The 22597-nt window shown below is 39.1% G+C and overlaps 1 protein-coding gene across 1 annotated transcript; it reads left to right on the plus strand.

Annotated features, from left to right (window-relative positions):
- The first annotated feature begins 157 nt into the window (after window positions 1-157).
- Window positions 158-22441, plus strand: LOC140937557 (glomulin-like). Its single transcript, XM_073387116.1, has 20 exons — window positions 158-266; window positions 335-442; window positions 652-768; window positions 2113-2218; window positions 3521-3747; window positions 4940-4989; window positions 6996-7155; window positions 7898-8060; window positions 9228-9321; window positions 10351-10404; window positions 11218-11248; window positions 11938-12027; window positions 13650-13691; window positions 14237-14310; window positions 15571-15655; window positions 15746-15861; window positions 15994-16051; window positions 20782-20914; window positions 21486-21574; window positions 22057-22441. Exons 1-20 carry the CDS (start codon window positions 219-221, stop codon window positions 22150-22152), a joined length of 1941 nt encoding a protein of 646 aa, XP_073243217.1. The 5' UTR covers window positions 158-218; the 3' UTR covers window positions 22153-22441.
- Window positions 22442-22597: the final 156 nt, after the last annotated feature.

The raw sequence follows: 22597 nt of genomic DNA on the forward strand, positions 1-22597 counted from the left end.
TTTTTGCAATCTCTACCAGAATTGAATAGCTAACCAGAGGAGTATGAAGAGGAATTAATTTATGATGAAAGAAAGGAATATTTTTACAACGGAAAAGGACGAACAAAATACTTTTTCGTGTCCCACTGCACATCAACGTCAACGTACAATTTATAGTCAGCGGCATTACTGAGGTACACTAAAGGAGAAATACATGAAGCAATAAATGAAAATCCAAGATGGCGGACGACGTTATAGAAGAACTCCAACAGAGTTTATTACAGTTTGTGAGTCTACCTTGGAATATTTTTGCAGGACAAAATTAATCTTTTTCTGACTTATTTTACTTTTGTAGCGTGTGGAAGATCCTAATACTCACCTCATCCTGGTAGCTACTAAAAAATGTATCGATAGTGGCAAGCTGAATAAACTTGCTGACGTTTTAACTTGCCCGGATAATAAGGTTTGTTTGATTATTTTTCTGAAATTGTGCTAATGTCACACTTGTATAGTTAGTCTGTTACCTAGAGGTAACATCTTTTCTTTTCTTCAGCTAGAGGTGACAACTTTTGCGAGAAATTGTTGTCAGATTTCGAGACCATGAGCGTGTGTCAGTAGAGGATATTACAATAAATGTAGAGTAAACTTCTTCAGTTAACCTTTACATTGCAGGATACTTTGGAATTTGTTGGATGGGAACTTATTGGGGTAATTTGTCAAGCCTTTGTTTATGGAACTGATGTTAGCGTCTTAGAAGAATGTAGGAAGATTCTTGAACTCATTGCTCTGGTAAGTTCAGGGCGTTACCAATCGATGTTAGACATTGGAGGTACAGTGACGTGTATGGTGTCATTTCCCCTGTAAGTTGATTCATCAGACAGCAGTTTGACTTGACTAACAACACTTTACCCAATAAGTATAAAATAGGCTCATCCTTGGTGTAAAAACCTGTGAAACTCATGAGTGACGCAAAAGAATGAATACAAAGAAGCCACTGAGAAGTCAGAGCTAAGGAAATTAATAGCTAGAAAACAAAGAAAAACTTCACAGGTTTTTACACCTAGGTAAACCTATAAAATAAGTATTTGTCATTCCATGAGCAAGCATAAAAGTAACTTCTAAGCCATGTTGTTCAGTAGCTTTTTTCGGTGAAAACTTAATAAAAAATATTTCAACAATCAATGTAGCTGAGGTAGCTAGGGTAGACATCAGTTCTGTCTCACATCTAACAGTCTTAAGACTGTTCAAATTGCTGGACTTTAATTTTATTGAAACAATGGAATGTGGGGGGTGTTTACATGGACACCGGGGTGACATATATTCGTGCCAGTGCAAGTCCACTCTGTTTCCCTCTCACGGCTCTGTATTTTGTTTTCATGGTACCACCACAAAGTGTCATGCCGGCACAAGTCACACCGGCATGAGTTTACCCCGGTTGTTTGGAGCGAGAATCTCACTCCAGTTAGAAATTTTGCAACGGTATCATGTAAACTTGAAATGACCACTCGTTTTGGTGTGAAATTGGTCTGCTGGTTGACTGGAATGTGTGGTTCCAAAAGTTATCCATAACTTCCCCATGGAAGGAATTCCAGTCAAGCTTCATATATTTCATATATTAAATTTTTGGGCCTTTGAGAACCCCCCACCCCCAAGGAATTTCCAATCCCTTTCATGGGGGGAGTATGGATATTTTCTGGAACTACACAATGGGTAGCGCATGCGTAATTTTTGTCAATCCAAGATGGTGTCGTCATGTTGGTCATGGAACAACAAAAAAACATGCAAACATGAAGTCACCCCATTATGAAACTCATGCCATTACGAGTTATTTCATGTAAACTTCACCTTAAATATGTCTCAGATATGTTTGTTTATCATGTTGTATTATGTGTCATCAGCTTGGGGAACAGGCTTTCAGGTTTAATGACAGCAATGCCCCTAATATTTTTATCACTTCCCTGCCTGCTTTGTAAAATAATGACAGCCCAGTAATAGTTGTACCTTGGGGTATTTGCAACTCAAAGAAGCCAGTTTATGCAAGGATACCAAAGGTGACTTATGTTATTTAGTTGCCTCCTTAACTGATAATGGAAACTGCTAATCATTTGTAATTTATTATGTTCAACCTTTCAGACATGTAGTGCAAAGGAGGTCTGCATCGGAGTGCTGGAACAACTAGACAGAGATACAACTTTCAGTTTGGAACGTTTTGTTGTTTTGTTGGACATGCTCAAAATGGGTATGTTAGTCTTAATAATAATCAAGGGATTTTGGTAGATGGTTACTGAAAGTTATGAAAAATGCATTTTAATTCATCATTAAGTGCTAACATTACTGTCATCATTGTCATCATCATCGTCATCATCATCATCATTATCATCTGATCATCATTATAATCATCATCGTGAATTGAATCATCATCATCATCTGATCATCATCATCAATGTCGTCATCAGCATGATTATCGTAACTGTTATATGCATTATCACAATGTCCTAATGCTTAAATTTATTGTCATTGCCAATGTCATTATCATCAGAACCTCAGAATCTCTTTCTATTACCATTATAATAATCTTAGCTGTACACTGTACTTGTCTGAAAAGAACCCAAAGTTCTTTCTGTGATGTCTCTAAGTTTTTTGTTGCAGCGTTTGCCAGACCACAAATAGAAAGATATATGTACAGTGGAACCTCCATAAAAGGAACTTAGATGTAACATTAGTCCTCAGCATAAAGAATTATATTCTTTTTGCCTTGTAAATAAGCAAAATAATTTGAAACAAACGTTTTATATAATGAATCCTCATAACACATTTTTCCAGTCCCTTGGCTATTTTTTATATTGAGGTTCAACTGTATTGTTTGCCATTTAACTGACAATATTCTTCCCTGTCTGATGCAGCCTTCTGTTATGCCTCCTTCCCTTTGTTAATGAATTGTTTAAATAAATTAGTGGGATAATTTTGCTTTTTGTGCTGGTTCATTTCTTCAAGATAATTTAAAGGAGCTGTGTCACGAAATTCAGCCAAATTAGGAAAATTACAAAATGCCCGTCAAATTAAGAGAAACATAAAAATAACCACTTAAAACTTTACAGGAAGGTTAAATAACATAACTGAAACAACAGATGCCACGGATGGGCAAAACTGAAGAAGACTGAAACGGATTGAAATTAGGGTTTTTGAAAACTGTTCAGTGTAACAGTTTTTCAAAGTTGATCCCTGCTGCTTGAAACTTCAAAAATAACGCTCAGGAGACATATTTATTTGTCTCGGATCTCTGGTTTTGTCTTTTACCTGTAATTTCTTTGCTTACTTTAACTATTAAGTTCCATAGCGATTGAGGGCAAGTAATTGGCAAAATTAAACAAAATGAACTGGACTGCTGTGACACAGCACCTTTAATTTTTCGAGCTATCTAAGAAGGGGGGATTTTCATGGATGCATGCACATCATGAGTAAAATTAAAATTCTTGTAAGAAAAAGCACCATGAAAACAACAACAACAGAAACACAAGGATTCTTTTTTTCACTTTAACAGTAGTCAATAGAATGAAAGAGAAGAAGTTGAAATGTCTTAGTATGGTGTTGCCATGTGTCTTGCAAAACATCAGAAACATTGAAATATCAGATGAAGTAATAGAAAAGAGCTCAAATGAGGACACAGATGAAAAGGGCCAAGTAATGCTGCATTCCATGAAAAGTGTACTGGAGTTTCTCAGGCCACTTGTGCAAGAAGTCAATGTAGAGTTCTCCTGTTCTAGCAAGGTGAGTACATGGATATAATGAATATATACTGAACAAAATTAATATAAAGTATGCAATGTTCTGGTATTTGGTTTGTAGTGGTGTTAGCTCATAGTTGTCTCATATGTTACAGTTCAAAGTTGATTTTAGGTTACTTAAATTGGTTCTCATTTTCCTTTGTCTTTTAGTGCTAAGAGACAAAGGGAAATTGAGAATAAACTAAGGTTAAATCAAAAGTAACCTGCAATCAAATTTGACCTGACTGATGAGTACAGTTATATGGAAAGGAAATTGCAATGAGTAATGATGCAATCAAGCCACAGGGAACCCAAGCAGTTCGAGCGTAAGAATTCAAAATAGATTGAATTGTTTCTATTGTCAGTACACGTTGGTCACACTGGGGAAGGCAAATGGTCATAGCTTAATTGCCTTATGAGGATTGATTGAATAATTTCTTGAGAATTGTTTTTTTTGGTCAGTGGGTTTAAAAAATCTTTCCAGGCTGTGATTTACATACAATGTATCTATATTCATTGTTGAAAACAGAAAAAATTTATCAACAGTGGTCAGTCTACTAAATGAATCCATTTGTGAGTTACCTTGCAATAATAATATTCTTGCCTCCAAATTTAAGTCTAGGATAAGAAAACAGTTGGACACTTGTGCCTACTACATTTGCATTAAATGAATTAGTTTAAGGAGGTAGACGGGGCATTGAATCTCAAGTTGATCAAACATTTCTGTTTGTTAGCAAGATAATAAAAAGTTAACAAGCTAATTGTACATGCACTTAATTTTTTATGGATTATTTACATTAGAGTAAATGTGAATCAATTTTTGAACATATCCAACCACATTGTCGAATGTATTGATGTCGGATACATTGAATTACACTAACAATATCCTAATACTGACAGCTATTCAATTAATGTTGTCAGAAAGTTGATCTACACCACTAGACAGCATGGCTATATATTAGGTAATTTTATAATACCAAACTCACTCAACTCAGCCATGAAGCAACCTTTTACGTCATAAAGGTAATCACAGACATAAACTTTTCATGTTTTACACTGTTCTGTACAGGTACTGACAACTGCAAAACAGTGACCAAACTACAACTACTTGTTACCTAAATCTATCAAAATTGATTAAAATAGGTGTATATTTATAGGTGCTAAATGTTTTTGAATATCTTGTCCTATCTTATCAGTCTTCCTCTAGTTCATACGTCACCGGCTTACAACAAGAGGTTCTGAAATGGTAGGCACTGTTTCAACCATTTGATGGTCTTACTTTCCTTTCTTAAAACCCGTTGAGTTTCTGGTGTATTTTATCTGTTTTTGTGTATGTTTGTCATATAAAAGCTCATTGTGTAATTTTTGTGCTAGTTTAATGCTATACATTTAGAATCCCTAAAATCCAGTGAAGTCTGGCTATGAATAAATAAATCTTACTTTTCCAAATTAAGGAATGTACTTGATGCTGTACATTAGGCTGATTTAGCAACAGAATGGGAATGTCAGTTGATGACAGTGCGCGCAAATTAAAGAACTAACTTGACCAATGGTAGAGCGGCAAATTGGGCACCAGAAGTTGTGTTTAGTACTTTCTGCGTTTTTTCCCATCATCAACTGAAGTTCCCGTCCTGTTGCTAAATCAGCCTAAGGGACCGTTCATTTTTTATGAGAGAGGGGGGGCTGGTGGGATTTGGGGGGGGGGCACTCAAAAAAAATTGGCTTGAAAGGGGGGGCCAGCCAAAAAAAAATGAAGGAAGGGGGGGGGGTCGGACGAAAAAATTAGATTAAAAATAGGATAAGAGATGTTTACAAATCAAAGAAAAATTGTGCTCTTTTATTTATAACAAATATGCTAAAACAGTTCCAGGGTAACAAGAAAACTTCTCAACAGCTTTTATATTTTATAAGGACGGTGAACATACCATAATAACAGTCTTGAATAGCAACAACTTTCTTTTCATTCATAAAAATGTTGTTGTCAAGCTCATATAATTAAAACCAATAATTTGAGTCCTGAATTGGAACTGACCTCGTTACCAGAGCTTTTCTCTGAGAAATTTAATGGGAGGGGCATGAAACTACTACGAGGTGTCCCCTTCCTCATTTTCGACGTTCTCTTCGATCTCGTCGTCGCTGTGTTCCTCTTCTTCTTCCTCCTGTTCTTCTTCGTTGTCTTCCTGTTCTTCCTCTTCTTCGTCGTTTTCTTCTTCCTCCTCCTTCCTGTTCTTCCTCTTCTTTGTCGTTTTCTTCTTCTCGTGTCTCCGACGTTTGAGCTATAATCTTCAGGATGCAGGAAGCAATACATCCTGTTTCTTACTTCTGGCTTAAGGTTGGTAATAAGCCTGCTTTGTGCCGCGTTGCTGAAGCCGCCAAGCTAAAAAAGTTCCGTGTGCCAGAATTGAACAAATACTTACAACATCATGGGCTATTAAAACAGTGTCAGAAGACCAGCAAGAATGACAAAGTGAAGACAATTATGGGACACTTCCTGCAGATGAATACTCTCAGAACAGGTCAAGCCGAAGCGAGAGGCAGCAATGAATCAGGTCAACTAGACAGCAGTGGTGAAAGCAGTGAGGGAGAAGAAACTGATGATGATTACAAGAGTGATGCCCCTGACTCTGAAGATGACTCAAATGATGTCGTTCTTGCTTTTATCGCCTCAGACGAGGAATATGTAGATGGGCGGCCAGCTAAAACACGCTCAGGACGAGCAGTAACAAGAAGAGCTGAAATTGACTTTTCATTCTTTTGAGTGAGGATTTGTTAAAAACAGCTTTCTAGCTTTCAGCTTTCTTTCACTAAATTACGTGAAATGTAACAAAACGAAATTTTAATGCAGTAACTTTTTTAATACCTTATGTATTTTTTTATTCATGGGGGGGGGGCCTTCCATAAAATTACTCTGATGAGGGGGGGCCATGCAAAAAAAATCGGAAATTGGGGGAGGGTCATACAATTTTCAAATTACACTCCTCCAAATCCCACCAGCCCCCCCTACCCCATAAAAAATGAACGGTCCCTAATGTACTGACAGTTCAAAGTTCATTATAATTTAAGTCTAACCATGCTTGGTTTAATACAGTACTTTCTGCTTTCTCTTTGTCTACACAACTGTTGTGTTTCCCATTATTGACTATAATGAGAGTTACAGTCAAGGTTATGTTCATGGGCCCAACTTTTAGGAGAGACTCCTTTGATCCATGTTCATAATAAGCTTATTATTCCATCTTTTTCTGTTATATTTAGTTTGATCGAGGTTCTGGATTATCCAGTCGTTTACTTGGATCTAACAAGGGAAAGTAATGAAATAGTTGATTCTGAAGATAAAGACAACCATGAATCTGACTCAGATAAAGAATTAGCTTTATCGGCGTCACCATACAGACAGCTGGCACAAGAAATTATGGTAATGAATCAGGAAATTTAGAGTAATTAATTCTCGTATGAACCACTGTGCATGAACACAAATAAGGAAGTGCAATTAAATTTTGATTGCTTGAGCATGAGGAGACAAACACTTGAGGCATTAGGTTGGATAGATTTTTTTTGTCTTTGAGAAAAATCCTGCTTTTTGGAAGTAAATCATCTTTAAATTCAATGGTCTAGTCTTAGATTTGTTCTTTTATCACTGCTGACCGATATGTTGGAATCATCATTTTGATGGAAATGAATTTGTACCGTTATGCGACGCCACCAAAGTTGCTGCATGGTGCTTCATTTAACTAGATTATTTTACCCTTAGCCCAGGGTATGAAATTGCTGACTTATCTTTAATAAATAAGGTTTAAAACTTTGCTCTACCATCAGCTTTGATGTAAACACACAACATGTAGTTGACATGTTGTTAGCTCACAGACTTTTAGGGTGCGTTCATTTTATCTTTTTCTGTAATAAGAATACGCCGGCATAAGCTTTGATTCAAATCTTTTCTAATGCGATTTTATGACCACTTAAACGCTACACTTGTCGAGATATTTTCTAGATTTCTAGATATTGCAATCCAATGAACGCCAAAATAAGTGATTTTTAGCGTTAATTCCATTTATTCATATCCCGGCATACGGTCCGCAATCGAACACGCCCTTAATAAGGAGAGATAATCAGTGTGAGGTGTTAGGTAAAATTGCTTTCTGATTTTACACCAACAGCAATTTATCCAGATGACTAGTCGCTCATATGTGAATGTTTATCTCATGGAATATACTTGGAAAATGGGTCAAATGCCTGATAAAATAAACAAAACAGTTGAAGACAAGCCAGGTGCTGATGAACAAATCTCAGTGGAAGAAGACTTGGAAGCCGAGGAGAAAGGTGAAATAGATGGAACTAAAAAGTGCGAAGCATATACATATTTGTTATAATCAAAACCTGTACTGTTTAGTGGGGTACCACCAGTCCTCCAAGGGACGTCATGATATTTCAGACCTGAAAAAAAAAATGCGTTTTGAGTTTTGAACAATTTTTTGTCAATTTCTCTATGGTTGTCAAAAGTCATCAAAAGCGCGCTCTTAAAAATTTTGCCTCGAGTGCAAACAGTATAAAATATTGTCTTTTGATTAGTGGCTTCCCACATTTAAAAAGCGAAAGAATATCCGGTATAACGATTAGACATGGTAACAGACATTTTTAAAAGGAAAGTTGTTTTAACCGATCTGATTTTCGCGGGCCTCTGTCAATCTGTATCAGAGCTTAAGTTGACTGTTGCTTGTGCGTACGTGTTCTTACGTTGTTGGTGAAAGAATCAGGGTCGTCACCTAAAAAAGTAAATGTTAAAACATGTTTTAAGACATAACGCAAAGTTACTCGACTTCTCTAAAAGTTGTTACACACAGAATTCTACTCATTAGGGCCGTTTATACAAGAGAAAATAAGCCGCGGATTACATAAGATGCGAAAGAAACCATTTATACGAGTGACGGCTTAGTTCGCAGCCAGACCGGTCCAATGATGACGTAGTTTGTTTTGGTGCCCCGTGTAATTTGCAACAATTTCGCGAGCGAAACGATTGGCTTTGGTCAGGAAAATCGCCATATATTACTCTGTCTTTATCGTTTCAAACATTTCTGTCAACATTAGTGCTGGGATCTTGCGAAACTTGTGCGGAAACCTCGACAAAAAGTTCGTCGGCGATCAATCGAGTGGTTTGATAGAGATGTTCCGGCGATGGGTGAGGTGAAGTTTTGACGAAATTTCCGGCTCTCTCGTGCAGAAGGTCTTTTTCCCGCCATTGCAGCGGGGGTGAAAAGAGAGCATGCGCAGGAATCGTTAAAGGATTCATCAAACGGCGGACAATGTTTGTGTGCAGTTATACGGGGTGTAGCGTCTTATGTAAGCCGCGGCTTTTTTCAAACAGCCCTATGTATGTTACACTCATATATTTTAGATTAGAGATAGACATATTATTGTGCACTATCAGTCTAGTTACTTTATAAGTCTGATGTGCTCATTCTCTTTATTATTTTAACTTTTATTTTCAAGAAACGATGACGTTTCCAACCCTTGGCCTCAGCTGTTTTGTTTATTTGTTACTTGTGGAGGAAATGGAATTAATGAATTTCCCCGCTGTTTTCAGGTAATAAAATTTGTGTTAAGTTACGTAAAGTTTTTGATTGGATGGAAAAACCTCGGGCGACTTTCTTATCCAATCAGAAGCCGAAAGCAAACCAATCGTAATTTGCTCGTTCGCTTTTTCCCGCGCTTCGCGTTGGCTTCCGGTTACGCCTGTCAGCTTCAAGTTCTGATTGGTCCTTTGAATGTGTTTGCCTCTCTTGTGATTGGTTATTGGTAATAGTTGCTCTCTCTTCGTTTTTTTACACTCGAATTTTATTACCATCACTGTCGCGTCAAGAAAACTGCTCACGCGGGAAAACCGTTTTCTGATCATGTTCTTTAAATATTTTGTTCTACCACGTCACCCCAAAAAACCCTTTTCTTATTCTTCATTAAACTGTTTAATCTTAAGCAACCATGACGGCAACGACAGCGAGAAAATTAGAGAAAAAAAAAGGGTTAAAAGTTAATAATACAACGCGTTTACGCGTGCACATTTTCCTGTCTCTTTCTGTACAACAATGGCGTTAAGGTTTGTAGAGAACGTGAATGCATGTTGTTTAATTTTCCCGGCTGTAATTGAAGCTGAAGGCCATCTTTGGTAATTCATCTCATGGATAATCGGAAATACAAAGATCTGGGTACAACGTTTATCTCGCCAATGTTATGCTTACGATAAGCTTACGACAGAACCTTAATCCAGCCGTTCGTTTGACTTAGCTTTTTAGCTTTTCAAACGTGGTTGTTTAATTAGACCCCTATCGTTTTTACAATTTATCATATTGGAGACAGCCTGGGTCCAGGCTCCAAGGAAAAAAATTGGCGAGCGAAGCGGGGATTCCCCCACTTCCCTTATTTTATTTTTTCTCTCGCAGTCTCCTCGCGATTTTTAGCCCCCTTCCCCCAAACGGAGAGCCTGTTCACAAGCTTTATTTGAGGTGGTGATTCGAGCATCGCTTGGGATGTGCTTACTAACAAAAATGGTGATTATATAACAGTACAGTTGCAAGTCTGAGAACCTGAGCTCCTTATTTTATTTTTTGATTTGCAGTGTCAACTATTTGCTGAGAGTTAACATGAAGAACGTCCTTTTTCTTTTAAGAAGGTGGGTGAAGAAAATTGGTTAATGGAAATGTAATCATTTAATTTAAAGTAATACTTTGTTACCAGATGAATTGTCTTTGCAGTAGCGTTGTGACACAAGTTTCAGCAAGCGTTACCTCGTCTAACATGGTCAGTCCAGTTGACACGTTTGAACTTCCGTTGCGGGACATTTTCGGATGTTACTAGAACGGGGAACGGGGAGTGGGGAACCAATACGGGGAACGGGAAAATGAAAAATAGGAACAAAACCTAACTCGAACCCTAACCCTATCAGTAACTTCATTTCCAAATCTCGGTTTTGTTCCCATTCTACATTTTCTTGTTCCCTGTGCTCGTTCCCCGCTCCCCGCTCCCCGTTCCCCATTGTAGTAACATCCTATATTTTCATATGAAAAGCAGACTTGCGCGTCTACTCCTGCAAAGCTGGAATGTATCTGCCACGTGTATTATTTTTTATTAAATTTGTTTCAGATTGTATAGCCGGCTATATCATCAGTACGTCACGGAAAATACGCTTTGCAAATATTATTATTGCAATATTATTATTGTCGTTATTATTATTAATATCATCATCATGATCATTATTATTATTATAAGCTGCCTATACCCTATGCTGAATAAACCAGTGAAAACAAGACAACTTTTTCTGTCCAGGCCATTGGTATGTTCCACGGTGCATTTCTTGCTGAATTGATTTTTTGGAACGTCACAGCTCCCAATCTTCAGCTTAATATTAAGGTTTCTAGCACAGTCTTCAGTTTATTATCTTTGTTTCGTTCACGTCTTTTACTTTCATTTCTTCGTTGTTTTTCAGAACAGAGTACTGTGCCATAAACAAGGGCTTGGTGCGTATTTTGTGAGTGCGTGTGCTTCCAATTTTATAACTGATTTTAGAACATTTAAGGAGATATTCAACTCTTTGACTCATTCACCAAGTTACACAACAGCCTCTCTTACTCTTAAAGCTGTGGGCGAAATCCTATGCTGTTATCAATCAAATGGAACCTCTGTGGAAGAACTTTCGCGTGGTGCTATATGTAGGATTTTACAAAAAGAAATTTGGAAATTTTGTGAACTTTTGAGAATTTGTTTACAGTTACCCATATAAGGAGTAAGAATTAAGGATAGATACTCGCTTTATCTATTCGGCATTTAAGCTGAACATTTGTTCACTAGAAGTCTTGGCTTTTCTAATCCAAGTGTGCTCCTTTTGATCAAATCAGCTTGAGGGAGAGGGATGGTTTCACTTTGGAATTTATTTTATGAGCGGGACTCAGCTATAATAGTCAAACACTGTGAGAAAATATCAGTTTATCAGTTAAAATGCAAACCGCGTTGTACCCAACTGAGTGTTAGTCGGCATCCGTGACACTGATATAATAACTTATGAACAAGCGTGTATACTTTCTAGGCAGTTTTCAAATATAATTTAGGGCCTCGCTCATCTTGGAAACATGCGCAATATGTTGACATCCTCCATCTTTAAGGGGCGGTCTTGTAACCGTTTTAACAAATGCGATCTCTTTGCCCTCAGAAACTATTGGATGTATTATCAAGAAGATTGAAGGAAAAAAGTATGGTGTACAGGCATGATGAGTTCAAAGATATAACAGAAATTGTAAAGGTACGCAGGTGTTTGATATTTTCCATCAGATTCCATCGGGTGAATATTAGTACAACCTAATATGTTAACAGTGGCGTTCCCCAGGGGTCTTTTTTGGGACCCTTATTATTTAATATCAACTTCATTGACTTACTTTATTTCATCAAAGAGCCGAAGCTGTCTAACTATGCTGATGATGATCAGCTGTATTTTGCTGATACTGATCCAGCTATTGCCGAACATGTTGGTTTCGTAATAACAAAATGATCTTGAACTCTGAAAAATGCAAGGCGCTGGTTCTCTCGCGAAAGCCCGATGTTAAGCTATCACTATTTGCTGAAAGTGTTGCTTTACACTAGTTGATACAGTTGATTTGTTTGGGGTAACATTGAATGATTCCCTGAATTTTGGAAATCACATTACGAAATTTAGCAAGAAAGTTAGAAAGCAGCTAGATGGTCTTTGTAGACTAAAGAAAATATAGTTTCCGACCAAACTCTGCTTTTATAATTCGTTCTTAATGTCTCATTTTCTTTACCGTTTCTCGGTATAGCATCACTGTTTGAAGTCTGATAGCAAAAAACTGGATAGGTTGCATGGACGAGCACCGTTCGTTATCTGTACAGTGATGAGTCTTCTCAAAGTAGCACTCTTTTTTGCAGCCTTATGGATCGACGTATCCAGAACATGTTAATTATACTGTTTTAAGCAATGAACAATTATTCACCTGAATATTTGAGCGACCTTTTCAGGTTAAGAGACAATATCAAAAACCTGAGAGAGGTTAACAAGCTACACGTAACGAAACCTAATACGACTCGTTATGGAAGGAAGTCAGTAAAATACTTGGCGGCTATCACTTGGAACAAGATTTCTGATACTTTAAGATCCCTAAATGTATTGTGAGCTTTTGAAAAAGCAACTTGTCAGCTAAGGTTCTAACTTATTCTCAATAACAGCTTTATCTATCACGTAATTAGGCTTTTTACTGTAAATAGTTTTATTGTGTAATTAAGGCTTTACTAGATTGTAAATAAGTTTTTCTGTTCCCTTTTACTTATCGTTAATTTTATTTCTTATTTTTTTTCCCCGGCTTATTAGCATATTATTATTGCTAGAGGTCTAACCAACTTCATCAATCCCTAGATTAAATAAAGTTTCATTCATTCATTTAACCGACAATCGAGGATCGTACCGTCTAGCTTGCGAATACACCTGTCTCTTAGCGCTCCCTGCCGCTTGAGACTCTTGCGAGAGGGACCCCTACGTTTTGGTCTCTTGCGAAAAGGCCCCAGGGGCGAGAACGATGAGATACTGGTATATACACAGGCTAGTGTTTTGCTTAAACTCCTTCCTCTCAGTCTGACTTTGCTCCTCCAATTCCAAATTGTATGAATACTCACTTTTTACTTAAACCTTTGTAACTTACCCCAAGGATACTTTTATCAAGAAAGTATCCCGGCCTCCTTTATCATTTACAAGTATCCCCTTTCGCTACCCACTTCTGTTAGCGCACCATCGACTTGCGTGTAAGATAAACTCAGTCACGTAAATTAAGATAAAAAACGTTGATTTGAGTCGTTGTCATCATTAATCAAGTGAGAACCATAAATTTCTGAAAGAGTATTTTCACTTTTCCCCAGGCTTTGATAAATGTCATGACGATGTGCTCTTCAAGAAAACTGGTGAGTTATGTTCTCTTCCTTTCTTTTAATTTCTTTTTCAGCTAAAGGTAAGGTAGCTCACAGTGTTTTTTAAATTGATTTTGCCTGTTTTCTATCACTGCAAGCATTAAATCTCAAACTGGTTAAGAGACATCTTTTATTGTTAGAATTATCGCCTAGCAACAAAAATAGATGAGCCCCGAGCATTTTAACTACTTTCTTATAGGGAAAAAGAAACAAACTTGAAAATAGCGGGCCACTATTTCGCAAGTTTATCTGAATACATTTCGTCTTAATCTCCTTCTGTTTCGTCTATCCTCGCTTTGTTTTGACTTACCTAAGATTTGATGTTTCCTTCTTAAGATTGAAGCAGTTATTGTAGTTTGTAAGTTAATCCTGAGATCTCTTAGTAAGCCGAGAGGAAAATTGCCTCAAAGAGCGCTGTTGGAGCCCCTTTGCTACATTTATGTGTCCTCCAAGAGACAGGCTTTGTTCGGCAATGTCAAGTTCAATGTACTATTAATATTCATGTCTCAGGTTTTAGATGTTGACTTCTTTTCTTGCAGAGATCAAAAGGAGTTCGTTTTTTTCCAAATTTTGTGTCAAAACTAGATACAAAAAGTCAATATGGCTTGTTATAGTAAGTGGTTTTATGTAATGTTTTATCAACTGTTTTACTTTAAAATACTCGCGAATATCTGGTGGCGGTGATGCGAGATAAATATCAATAAAAAACGTTCTCTACTGTCAAACAATAAAAAATTCTATTTCTATTGCGAAAATAAAATGGTTATACGCGTTTGCTGCCATTGAATCAATTCCAGTTGTTACGTGGTTTAGGCGTGAAAATTTACCATCGTAAAGAAACACAAAAATGATGTTTCACGGAGTCGCTCCAATGAAAGGCTAGCGCTCATATTTCAAGTTTGGTGCCTGAAAAACATTTTTCTTGTTACATGCAATTCCCTTATTGCTATGGTTATGAATGCTCCGTCTTCCCTTTTATTGGCCTAAACTCTCGCGTCTTTTTTCAAACCCTGAGAAGTGGGACTAAGAGCAGCTGTCACTTAAGCACGTTTTTCCCGTGCTTAAGGTTGGCAACATCTACTCGTCTTGGGTTTTGATTGGTCAGAGTTATCAGTTTAAGTCACACTAAACCTCCTTTCCAGAACGTCGTCGAGGCGAAGTTCAAAATCCTTGAAATATGTTTCTGTATTAAATCAAATAAAACTCATTTTCATATGAGTGACAGGTTGTACACTCAGCCTCATTTTAAAAGTGAGAGTATTTGGAAAACGGGAAAGGCCTATTTCGCTGACTTGATTGAGTTCCCCCATTGTATCGTTTCTGTTAGGGGGTGTTTACGTGAGAAAACTCGCACCTGCGCGAGTTTCATACCGGAATGACTTCTTGATTTCGTATCGCGTTTACAAGTTTGCATGTTTTTCGCTGTCCCATGAGTAACATGACAATGCCATCCTGAATTGACGAAAACTACGCATGCGCTACCCGTTCCAGTTAACCGGCAGACCGATTTCACACCAAAGCGAGTGTTCGTTTCGCGTTTACATGATACCCTTGCGTAAGTTCCAACCGGAGTGAAATTCTCGCTCCAGTACAACAACCGGGGTGAACTCAAGCCGGTGTGACTCGCGCTGGCATGACATTTTGTGCTGGTGAAGTTTCGCCGGCGCGAAAGTCGCCCGGGTGTCATTTAAACACCCCCCTAACAAGCTGATTTTTTTTTTTGCGCCTTTTTGGTGACTTATAGTGAACGACTTAAGACTCTTGAAGGTTTACGAAAAACTCAGCTGAAAATCGGTAAAATACCTGCAACTTCAAAATGCTATGTGAAATCTGACACGGACTACAATTTGATGCGAGGCTTTAATTTTTACAGTACCTTTCTTCAAGATTGCAGTCATGCTGGAGTAGCCGGTTTGTTGATATATCTCCTGAAGGAACAAGTGAACCAAGCCCTTTGTGTAAGTAACACGTTATAACTTTAAGATTAGGTTTTTCAGTGCCTTTTTTGTGTGAAGAGAGTTTTAAAGGAATTTCTGATTTGTTTTCAGTCTTCAGCAGAGGAGCCCTGGTTCCAAGGAACTCGTTTTATGTCGATATTTCAGCTGGTTCTCAGACTTCCTTCAAAAACTGGGACAGAAAAGGACGTGGTACAAGAAACTGATAGGTAATTGATCCATCTCTTTCAGAAGGTAGATATGGTACCAGATTGTCTGGAGTTTTCTTCGAGGGTCCACTTTCCATCCAAGCTATTGTTTAATTCGAGATTTATGGTGATTACCTTAACTTCTGTTTGCAGGATCATGGGGGCTCTCAACTGCCTGCGGTTTATTCTTCTAAGAGATAAGTGGGACAAGGTGAAGAAGAGTTTGTATTAGTTATTCTGAGGCTGTTGGCGACACTCGGTCGGTGTTGTTTCGAATTTCACTATTGGATTGTTTTTGAAAGGAATTTTCACCCAGCTTCCCAACGCGACTTTGTAATAACCCAGTAAAACAGTCGATAGCGTCTCCCACAGTGCAATTCGACACAACAACGACTCAGTCTCGTGCGCAACCTCTAAAGGGCCAAAATGGGCAGATTTCAGACCAAAACGATTTCAGACCAAAACGGTGCAAAAACCATACCCTTTGGGGCGGCACATACCTAAATGGCTTATATAAGGACGTACCCCAGGGGACAACCGTAAAGATCTATAAATGTGAAATGACCCTAAAATATTTGCATGAATATAACAGGCCAGAGCCCCGATTTTAAGTACTAGGCGACTTTGAAAGACGCGTGCCTCACATATTTGTGGCGGATTAGAATGCCGGCTTGGCCAGAGGCCCTTTGTTTAAAACATGGCGGGATACTCGCAGCTTAAGGCAAGCATGTGCCTTGTAGCTGTCAACATAATGCTTTTTAATTACATTCTGTCATAATTAGCGAAACTCGATCTATGTTTGATTGAAAGTAATTGTACAAATCTGGTACCAGATAAACCGCTTTAAAAAAACAAAACAACAAAACTAGTTTATGGTTATTTCTCATTAATTTCACTTATCAAAACAAATATTTACTTTTATCAGTTTTCCCGTTTCTTTCAAAACATCCTTCATTTCTGGGCGTTTCACTGTAGTCAATGAAAGACACGTTTTATCGGTCTTCTTTTACGCGGGAATATCAAAATTTCTGCCTTTCAAAACGCGATGAACCAAAGCTCGCGGGGTACCAAGGCGCCAAAGGCGCACGATGCAGTCCCGGTGTTTTGTGAGCACCCGTTAAGAATATTGAACGCCAAAACTATCAAGTTTTGGTACAGCGAGAGGCAGCTAGTTTCTGTACCCAAAGGTTAGTGCATGGACTGGCTATCGAAAGAAAATAAAAGGGATGCTTGCCCAATGGATAGTAGGCCTAACTACGCAAATAAATGTCTCCTTGCATCCTTGTCTGCGAGGTTAGTACTAAATTTACACTCTAGAATACATTACACAACTCAATCAGCAACACTTTTCAAGTAGAATTGGCGATCAGTGTGGGCAATTTATATTTCTAAGGGACGTCCGTCGCACAAAGGCTTAACGCGCGGGGGTTTTTAGTCAACATAAGAGTTTCCTCACAATCGACCCAGTTAGAGTGCGATACTGTGCGCGTGCACTTTGCCTACAACTGGCAATAAGCTGAATAAACCGGAAGCTGAACACCATGAATAAGTTACTAAATTACATCGCTCAGGTTTTTTTCCTTTTTTTTCAAGTACCGGAGGGGTTTTTCGCGCATTCTGTTGCGCAGTTTGGCAGTGATATACCGAGCATCAGACAGGTAACGCGCCGAAGCCACCATTTTACTCTTCTTCTACCAAACAGTTTTCCTGCAATGGTCTTAGTACTGGTCCCGTTGCCGAAACCTTGCACGAGCAAGATACGGTAATCGAGAGTCGAGAATCCAGAATCGATATTGTACTCGGGACAAGAAAAGGTCGTCGTCCAAGGAACAACTGATGCAATGCAAGAGCTTCAAGCAGCTGAGAATCGCCAATTCTGGATTACAAGCAGTGAAGGAACTCCTGAGAAGCGTCCAAATTATAAATGAACTTTGGAGGCCAGTCAGCCACGGTGATTGTCGCACCACGCATAAAGTAGAATAAATCTGTTAGCCTGGTCTTGTCTTTGCCACAAATCACGTAAAACTATAAAGAAGGTACCACTATGAACCCTGGAAAATGAAAATTCAATAATACTATGGTTGACGACTGACAGTTTAAAAGAGAGACAACCTTCACCTCAGAATCTTGGGCGCGCCGCCTGTAAGCTCTGAGGGAGAGGGAAGCCCCATAATTTGGCCTATTACAAAAACAAATGACACTACAAAAATAACCTACAATTATAATTTCAAAAGGGAGACTACCATCACCTCAGAAACTTGGGCGCGCCGCCTGTAAGCTCTGAGGGAGAGGGTAGCCCCATAATTTGGCCTATTTCAAAACAAATGTCAGTACAAAGATGACCTACAATAATAATTTGGATAATGACCGACATTTCAAAAGAGAGACTACCATCACCTCAGAATCTTGGGCGCGCCGCCTGTAAGCTCTGAGGGAGAGGGAAGCCCCATAATTTGGCCTATTTCAGAAACAAATGACAATACAAAAATAACCTACAATAATAATTTGGATAAATGACCGACATTTTAAAAGAGAGACTACCATCACCTCAGAAACTTGGGCGCGCCGCCTGTAAGCTCTGAGGGAGAGGGTAGCCCCATAATTTGGCCTATTTCAAAACAAATGACAGTACAAAGATGACCTACAATAATAATTTGGATAATGACCGACATTTCAAAAGAGAGACTATTATCACCTCAGAATCTTGGGCGCGCCGCCTGTAAGCTCTGAGGGAGAGGGTAGCCCCATAATTTGGCCTATTTCGAAACAAATGACAGTACAAAGATGACCTACAATAATAATTTGGATAATAACCGACATTTCAAAAGAGAGACTACCATCACCTCAGAATCTTGGGCGCGCCGCCTGTAAGCTCTGAGGGAGAGGGTAGCCCCATAATTTGGCCTATTTCAGAAACAAATGACACTACAAAAATCACCTACAAAAATTATTTGGATTATGACCGACATTTCAAAAGAGAGACTACCATCACCTCAGAATCTTGGGCGCGCCGCCTGTAAGCTCTGAGGGAGAGGGTGGCCCTATAATTTGGGAATTTGGCCTATTAAGTAAAAAACAAGTAACAATACAAAGGTAACCTGTAATAATAATTTTTGGATTATGATTGACATTTCAAGGAGGCTGAAATGACTGATATAGAAACCATACTGTATCTGTGACGTTGATTATACAGATCGCCCAAGCGAACTCGAAGATGTTGAAGTGGAAGCTAGAATATCTGGAGTAATCCAGCGTCTTGGGCTCCTGCCAGCGAATAAGATTTTGGCGGGATTTCGACAGTGCTTGGCGGGCTTTTTGATTTGTCACTGGAGGCACATCGACGCTTACATCGTCTTAAGCCAGAGAAAAAAGAGTTGAATCCTTCGCCGTTTGATAAAAAAGGTCGTCCACTGAACCAGATAATCGATCTTGCTGTTCCTCAAGGAGATGTGAAGTAGAGCTCGAGCTCTCGCATTCGTTTACACTGGCGACTAAAAAATGTGCATTGTTAACGGCTTTTCTCAAATGTCAAATAGAGAGGATTTAAAAATTTCTTTGGTCAGGGTCTTTTCCACGCAGAGTTCCTTCCAAACCGGAGAAAGATGTGCCAGCAGCGAGTGTATTCCTACTTGTGGGTCCACAGTAAAACCTCGATACGCCGACTCGCCGTTTTCGCTTCGAAGGTCACCAATGTTGACACGGCATACTACTCTTGAAAGAAGTTAAATAAGCCATCGGAGCACTATTTTCTTAAAAGAAAGCACTTGAAAAGCCACTGACAGCGTATCAAGCCTATTTAAATCCCAATGTGGCGAGAGAACTGTAGTTATCAATTGCGAAGCCAGCCGCGAAGATCGACTCCGACCGTGAAATGAATTTATAATCCCAAATAGTCTGATCAAATTTCGCGTTTCCTTGAGATGTCTGGTTCGTTTAATCAGAAGTACAAAGTTCCTTGACAGGCAATGTGTCCGGCGCTCTTCAAAGGTGTCTGGAGGAATGCTTAAAACTAATTACGAAAGTAACGCTTGTCTGTTATTGGAAACCGATCTGCGGTGGTTGCTGTGGAGATTAGGCCTCCTCCTGCGCGCACTAAAATCGGGGCTCTGGCCTGTTATCGCGCTTGATTGGCTGTCTGCTAAAACGGGGTTCCGAATCAGGTCAAAAAAGAAAAATGTAAACAATTAAATAAGAACACTATTTGTCTTCTTCCAAAGGGTTTGGTGGAAGAAATTGTTTGCTAAGACCCGAGAGCTGAAGCTGAAGTTTGTATTCGTGCTTTTTTTTAAATTTGATTTTGATAACCGGCAAATCTTTGATGCGGCAACGCCGAACACCAGTCATGCCAGTAATAAAAGAGGACTCTGAAGTTTCATGTAGCTTGGATAAGGATTCTAAATGGGATTCAATTCACTCAGTTTCCTAACGCTAATCATTAAACTTTAGAGTAATTTGCTGTTTGGTGTTCAACCGTTATTGTTTTTGTTCTCTTACCATAATTATTATCTGAAATGACCCACCCCTTCCCCTCAAAAATCAGAAGTTTGGCAATAACGCGGGGGAACCGTCCCCCATTTTGTCTTTATGCTGCACAGACGAGGCGGCCTCGATATTTTGATTGGGCGTTTCCCTGAAGAGCAGCCCAATAATTACTGTGGGCCCTTATCATTCCATTCCCCTACACAACCCTTAAAAGGTTGATCACGTGACACCATGATACCATAGGCCCATCTGTTCACTCTCTTGCTCTTTTCTTGTAGCTTGATCTCCCAGTCGTTTTTGACTTCCCGATCGGCAGATCAACACCATACAAGTTAGCTTAGGTAGCTGTCAGCGTAGTGTATGGGTCCCCATTACAACCAACCAGGACTTTGCGAAACATATGCTACTGTATCTACATATGAACTGGCTAACCACCGTGCTTTTTTCTTGTTGTTTTAGACAACAGTTTGGAAAAACTTCAAAACTATTGAGACGAATTTCGTGGACCCCTTAAGAGAAACATTAAAAATAACCAGAATACAATACCAAGCAGAACTGTTAAGCAAACGGAACGAAATGACCGGAAATAAACGTAAGTTCGGCGGCAACAAGTTTAGAGCTATCAACCCACACCGGCTCTCCGACTTCAGTCTGAGCCCGCGTAGCAATCGTTACGAAACGAGTTATTGCGTGACAGTTGGCGCGAGGGAAAAGAAACAAAAATGGAAGAAGAGGGGAGGGGAGCGTACACCGTTTTTGCTCTCTTTTCAACTTTCATGACGAACTCCGGCGGAAACGCTTGCTACGAATACTAACTTTAGTCGGTCGCCGGGCTTGAGACGTGTAAAGAGAAATGAAGAAGTTAACAAATTAGTGTTTTGAAATATTGAATATGAGATATCATCAGAACTGCAGGATGAAAACTTAAATATAAAGAGAACTATTGCAGTGATGGACGCAACTTTTGCAGTTGAGAAAGGAACAGCTTGAAAAATTCGGCTTTGGAGAAGTGCTGAAGTACCTGTACACATATAGTGTACTAGTTTTTTTGTGTTGAAAAACACTCAGCTCTTCTCGCGCACACTGTTCAGTGCCTACTTCATTCACTTCATACACCTTGTTAAAAATTGAGCGAGCAAGTCTTAAGTGCCCTTTTTTTTCAGGAATAGAGGCAAAAGAGGATATTGAATTTAACATCAAAAGTCCCGATGGCAAGTCACTGGAGGTGATGCCTCTAAGAGACCAGTGTGAGGTGAGATGGAAATTCCCATATTCATCTGGAAACATTGTGATTATATTCCCCGGCTACAGGAGTCAAAAAATGCGCACGACTGGGTCGAGTTGTTCAAAGGCCGATTAGCGTAAATGCACAGTCTAAAATCTAGGGTTAGTTACTATGAAAACGCATGTGTCGTTTTACAGTTAACCCAGGATTAGATCTAACCCGGTTTCGAGCAACTCGACCATGGAGTTCATTTGAACGCATGATGTCCCCCCTGGGAAAGATAAGCATTAACATCTGGGAATGTGCCCACCTAACCCTCCCCTAATTTCTTCATTGGTGCAATATGTTGGGTACGCCCCATTCATATTTTTCACGTGTACGGTTCACGGCACTTAAGATTTGTTAGAAATCGGCTTGGAATTTATCGACAACAGTGGCGAGTGTTAAAACACAAAGTATTTGAAATCATTTCACAGTTGGTGATTTCCTGTGTATGTTGTTGTTTGCAGGCGCTGCAGTCCGGCCTATACTCGCTGGATATGATGGAAAGCGTTCTTGCCAGAATATCAGAGATCGCCAACAGTCGAAGCAAAGTAGGAAAATAAGGGTTGTCGTGAACGGCACGTAAATACCGCCGTTGCTGTAGTGTTCGCCACCAGGACCATGAATCGTCATCAACTGAGGGAACCCATCAACTAAGGGGAGCCGGCAACCGGTCAAGTCGTCAGGCAGCTTAGGCCACTGGTCTGGCTAACGGCACTGATAGTGCTCGTTTGAACGAAGCTTAAACCTCGGATACTGTGGATGGGTTGCGGACTGTTATCAGCTGGTGGTTAAATTCCAGTCGACAAATCAAAGCGCTTTACAGAGAATCCAGGGAACGAAGCGGAGGCTTACGAAGAATCGAGCTTTATTTCAAATTTGATTGTTGCTAGCGTAAACTAATCACATTCTGAAACCGCATTATCTTAAAGAAACTTAACCTTTATATTCTGAGCAGTTTCAACGTAAATTATAAACTCGAAAGATAACACGAACTAGTGAAAGAAG

This window comes from Porites lutea, chromosome 5 (genome assembly GCF_958299795.1).
Source record: "Porites lutea chromosome 5, jaPorLute2.1, whole genome shotgun sequence".
NCBI lineage: Eukaryota > Metazoa > Cnidaria > Anthozoa > Scleractinia > Poritidae > Porites > Porites lutea.

Excerpts from the sequence above, each read along its gene's own strand:
- LOC140937557 (XM_073387116.1), top strand. The coding sequence starts at position 219 with ATGGCGGACGACGTTATAGAAGAACTCCAACAGAGTTTATTACAGTTT. Across the intron at positions 2,219-3,520 it reads GTTGGACATGCTCAAAATGG|TAGTCAATAGAATGAAAGAG; the intron begins GTATGTTAGTCT and ends TCACTTTAACAG. Across the intron at positions 13,692-14,236 it reads TGTGCTCTTCAAGAAAACTG|AGATCAAAAGGAGTTCGTTT; the intron begins GTGAGTTATGTT and ends CTTTTCTTGCAG.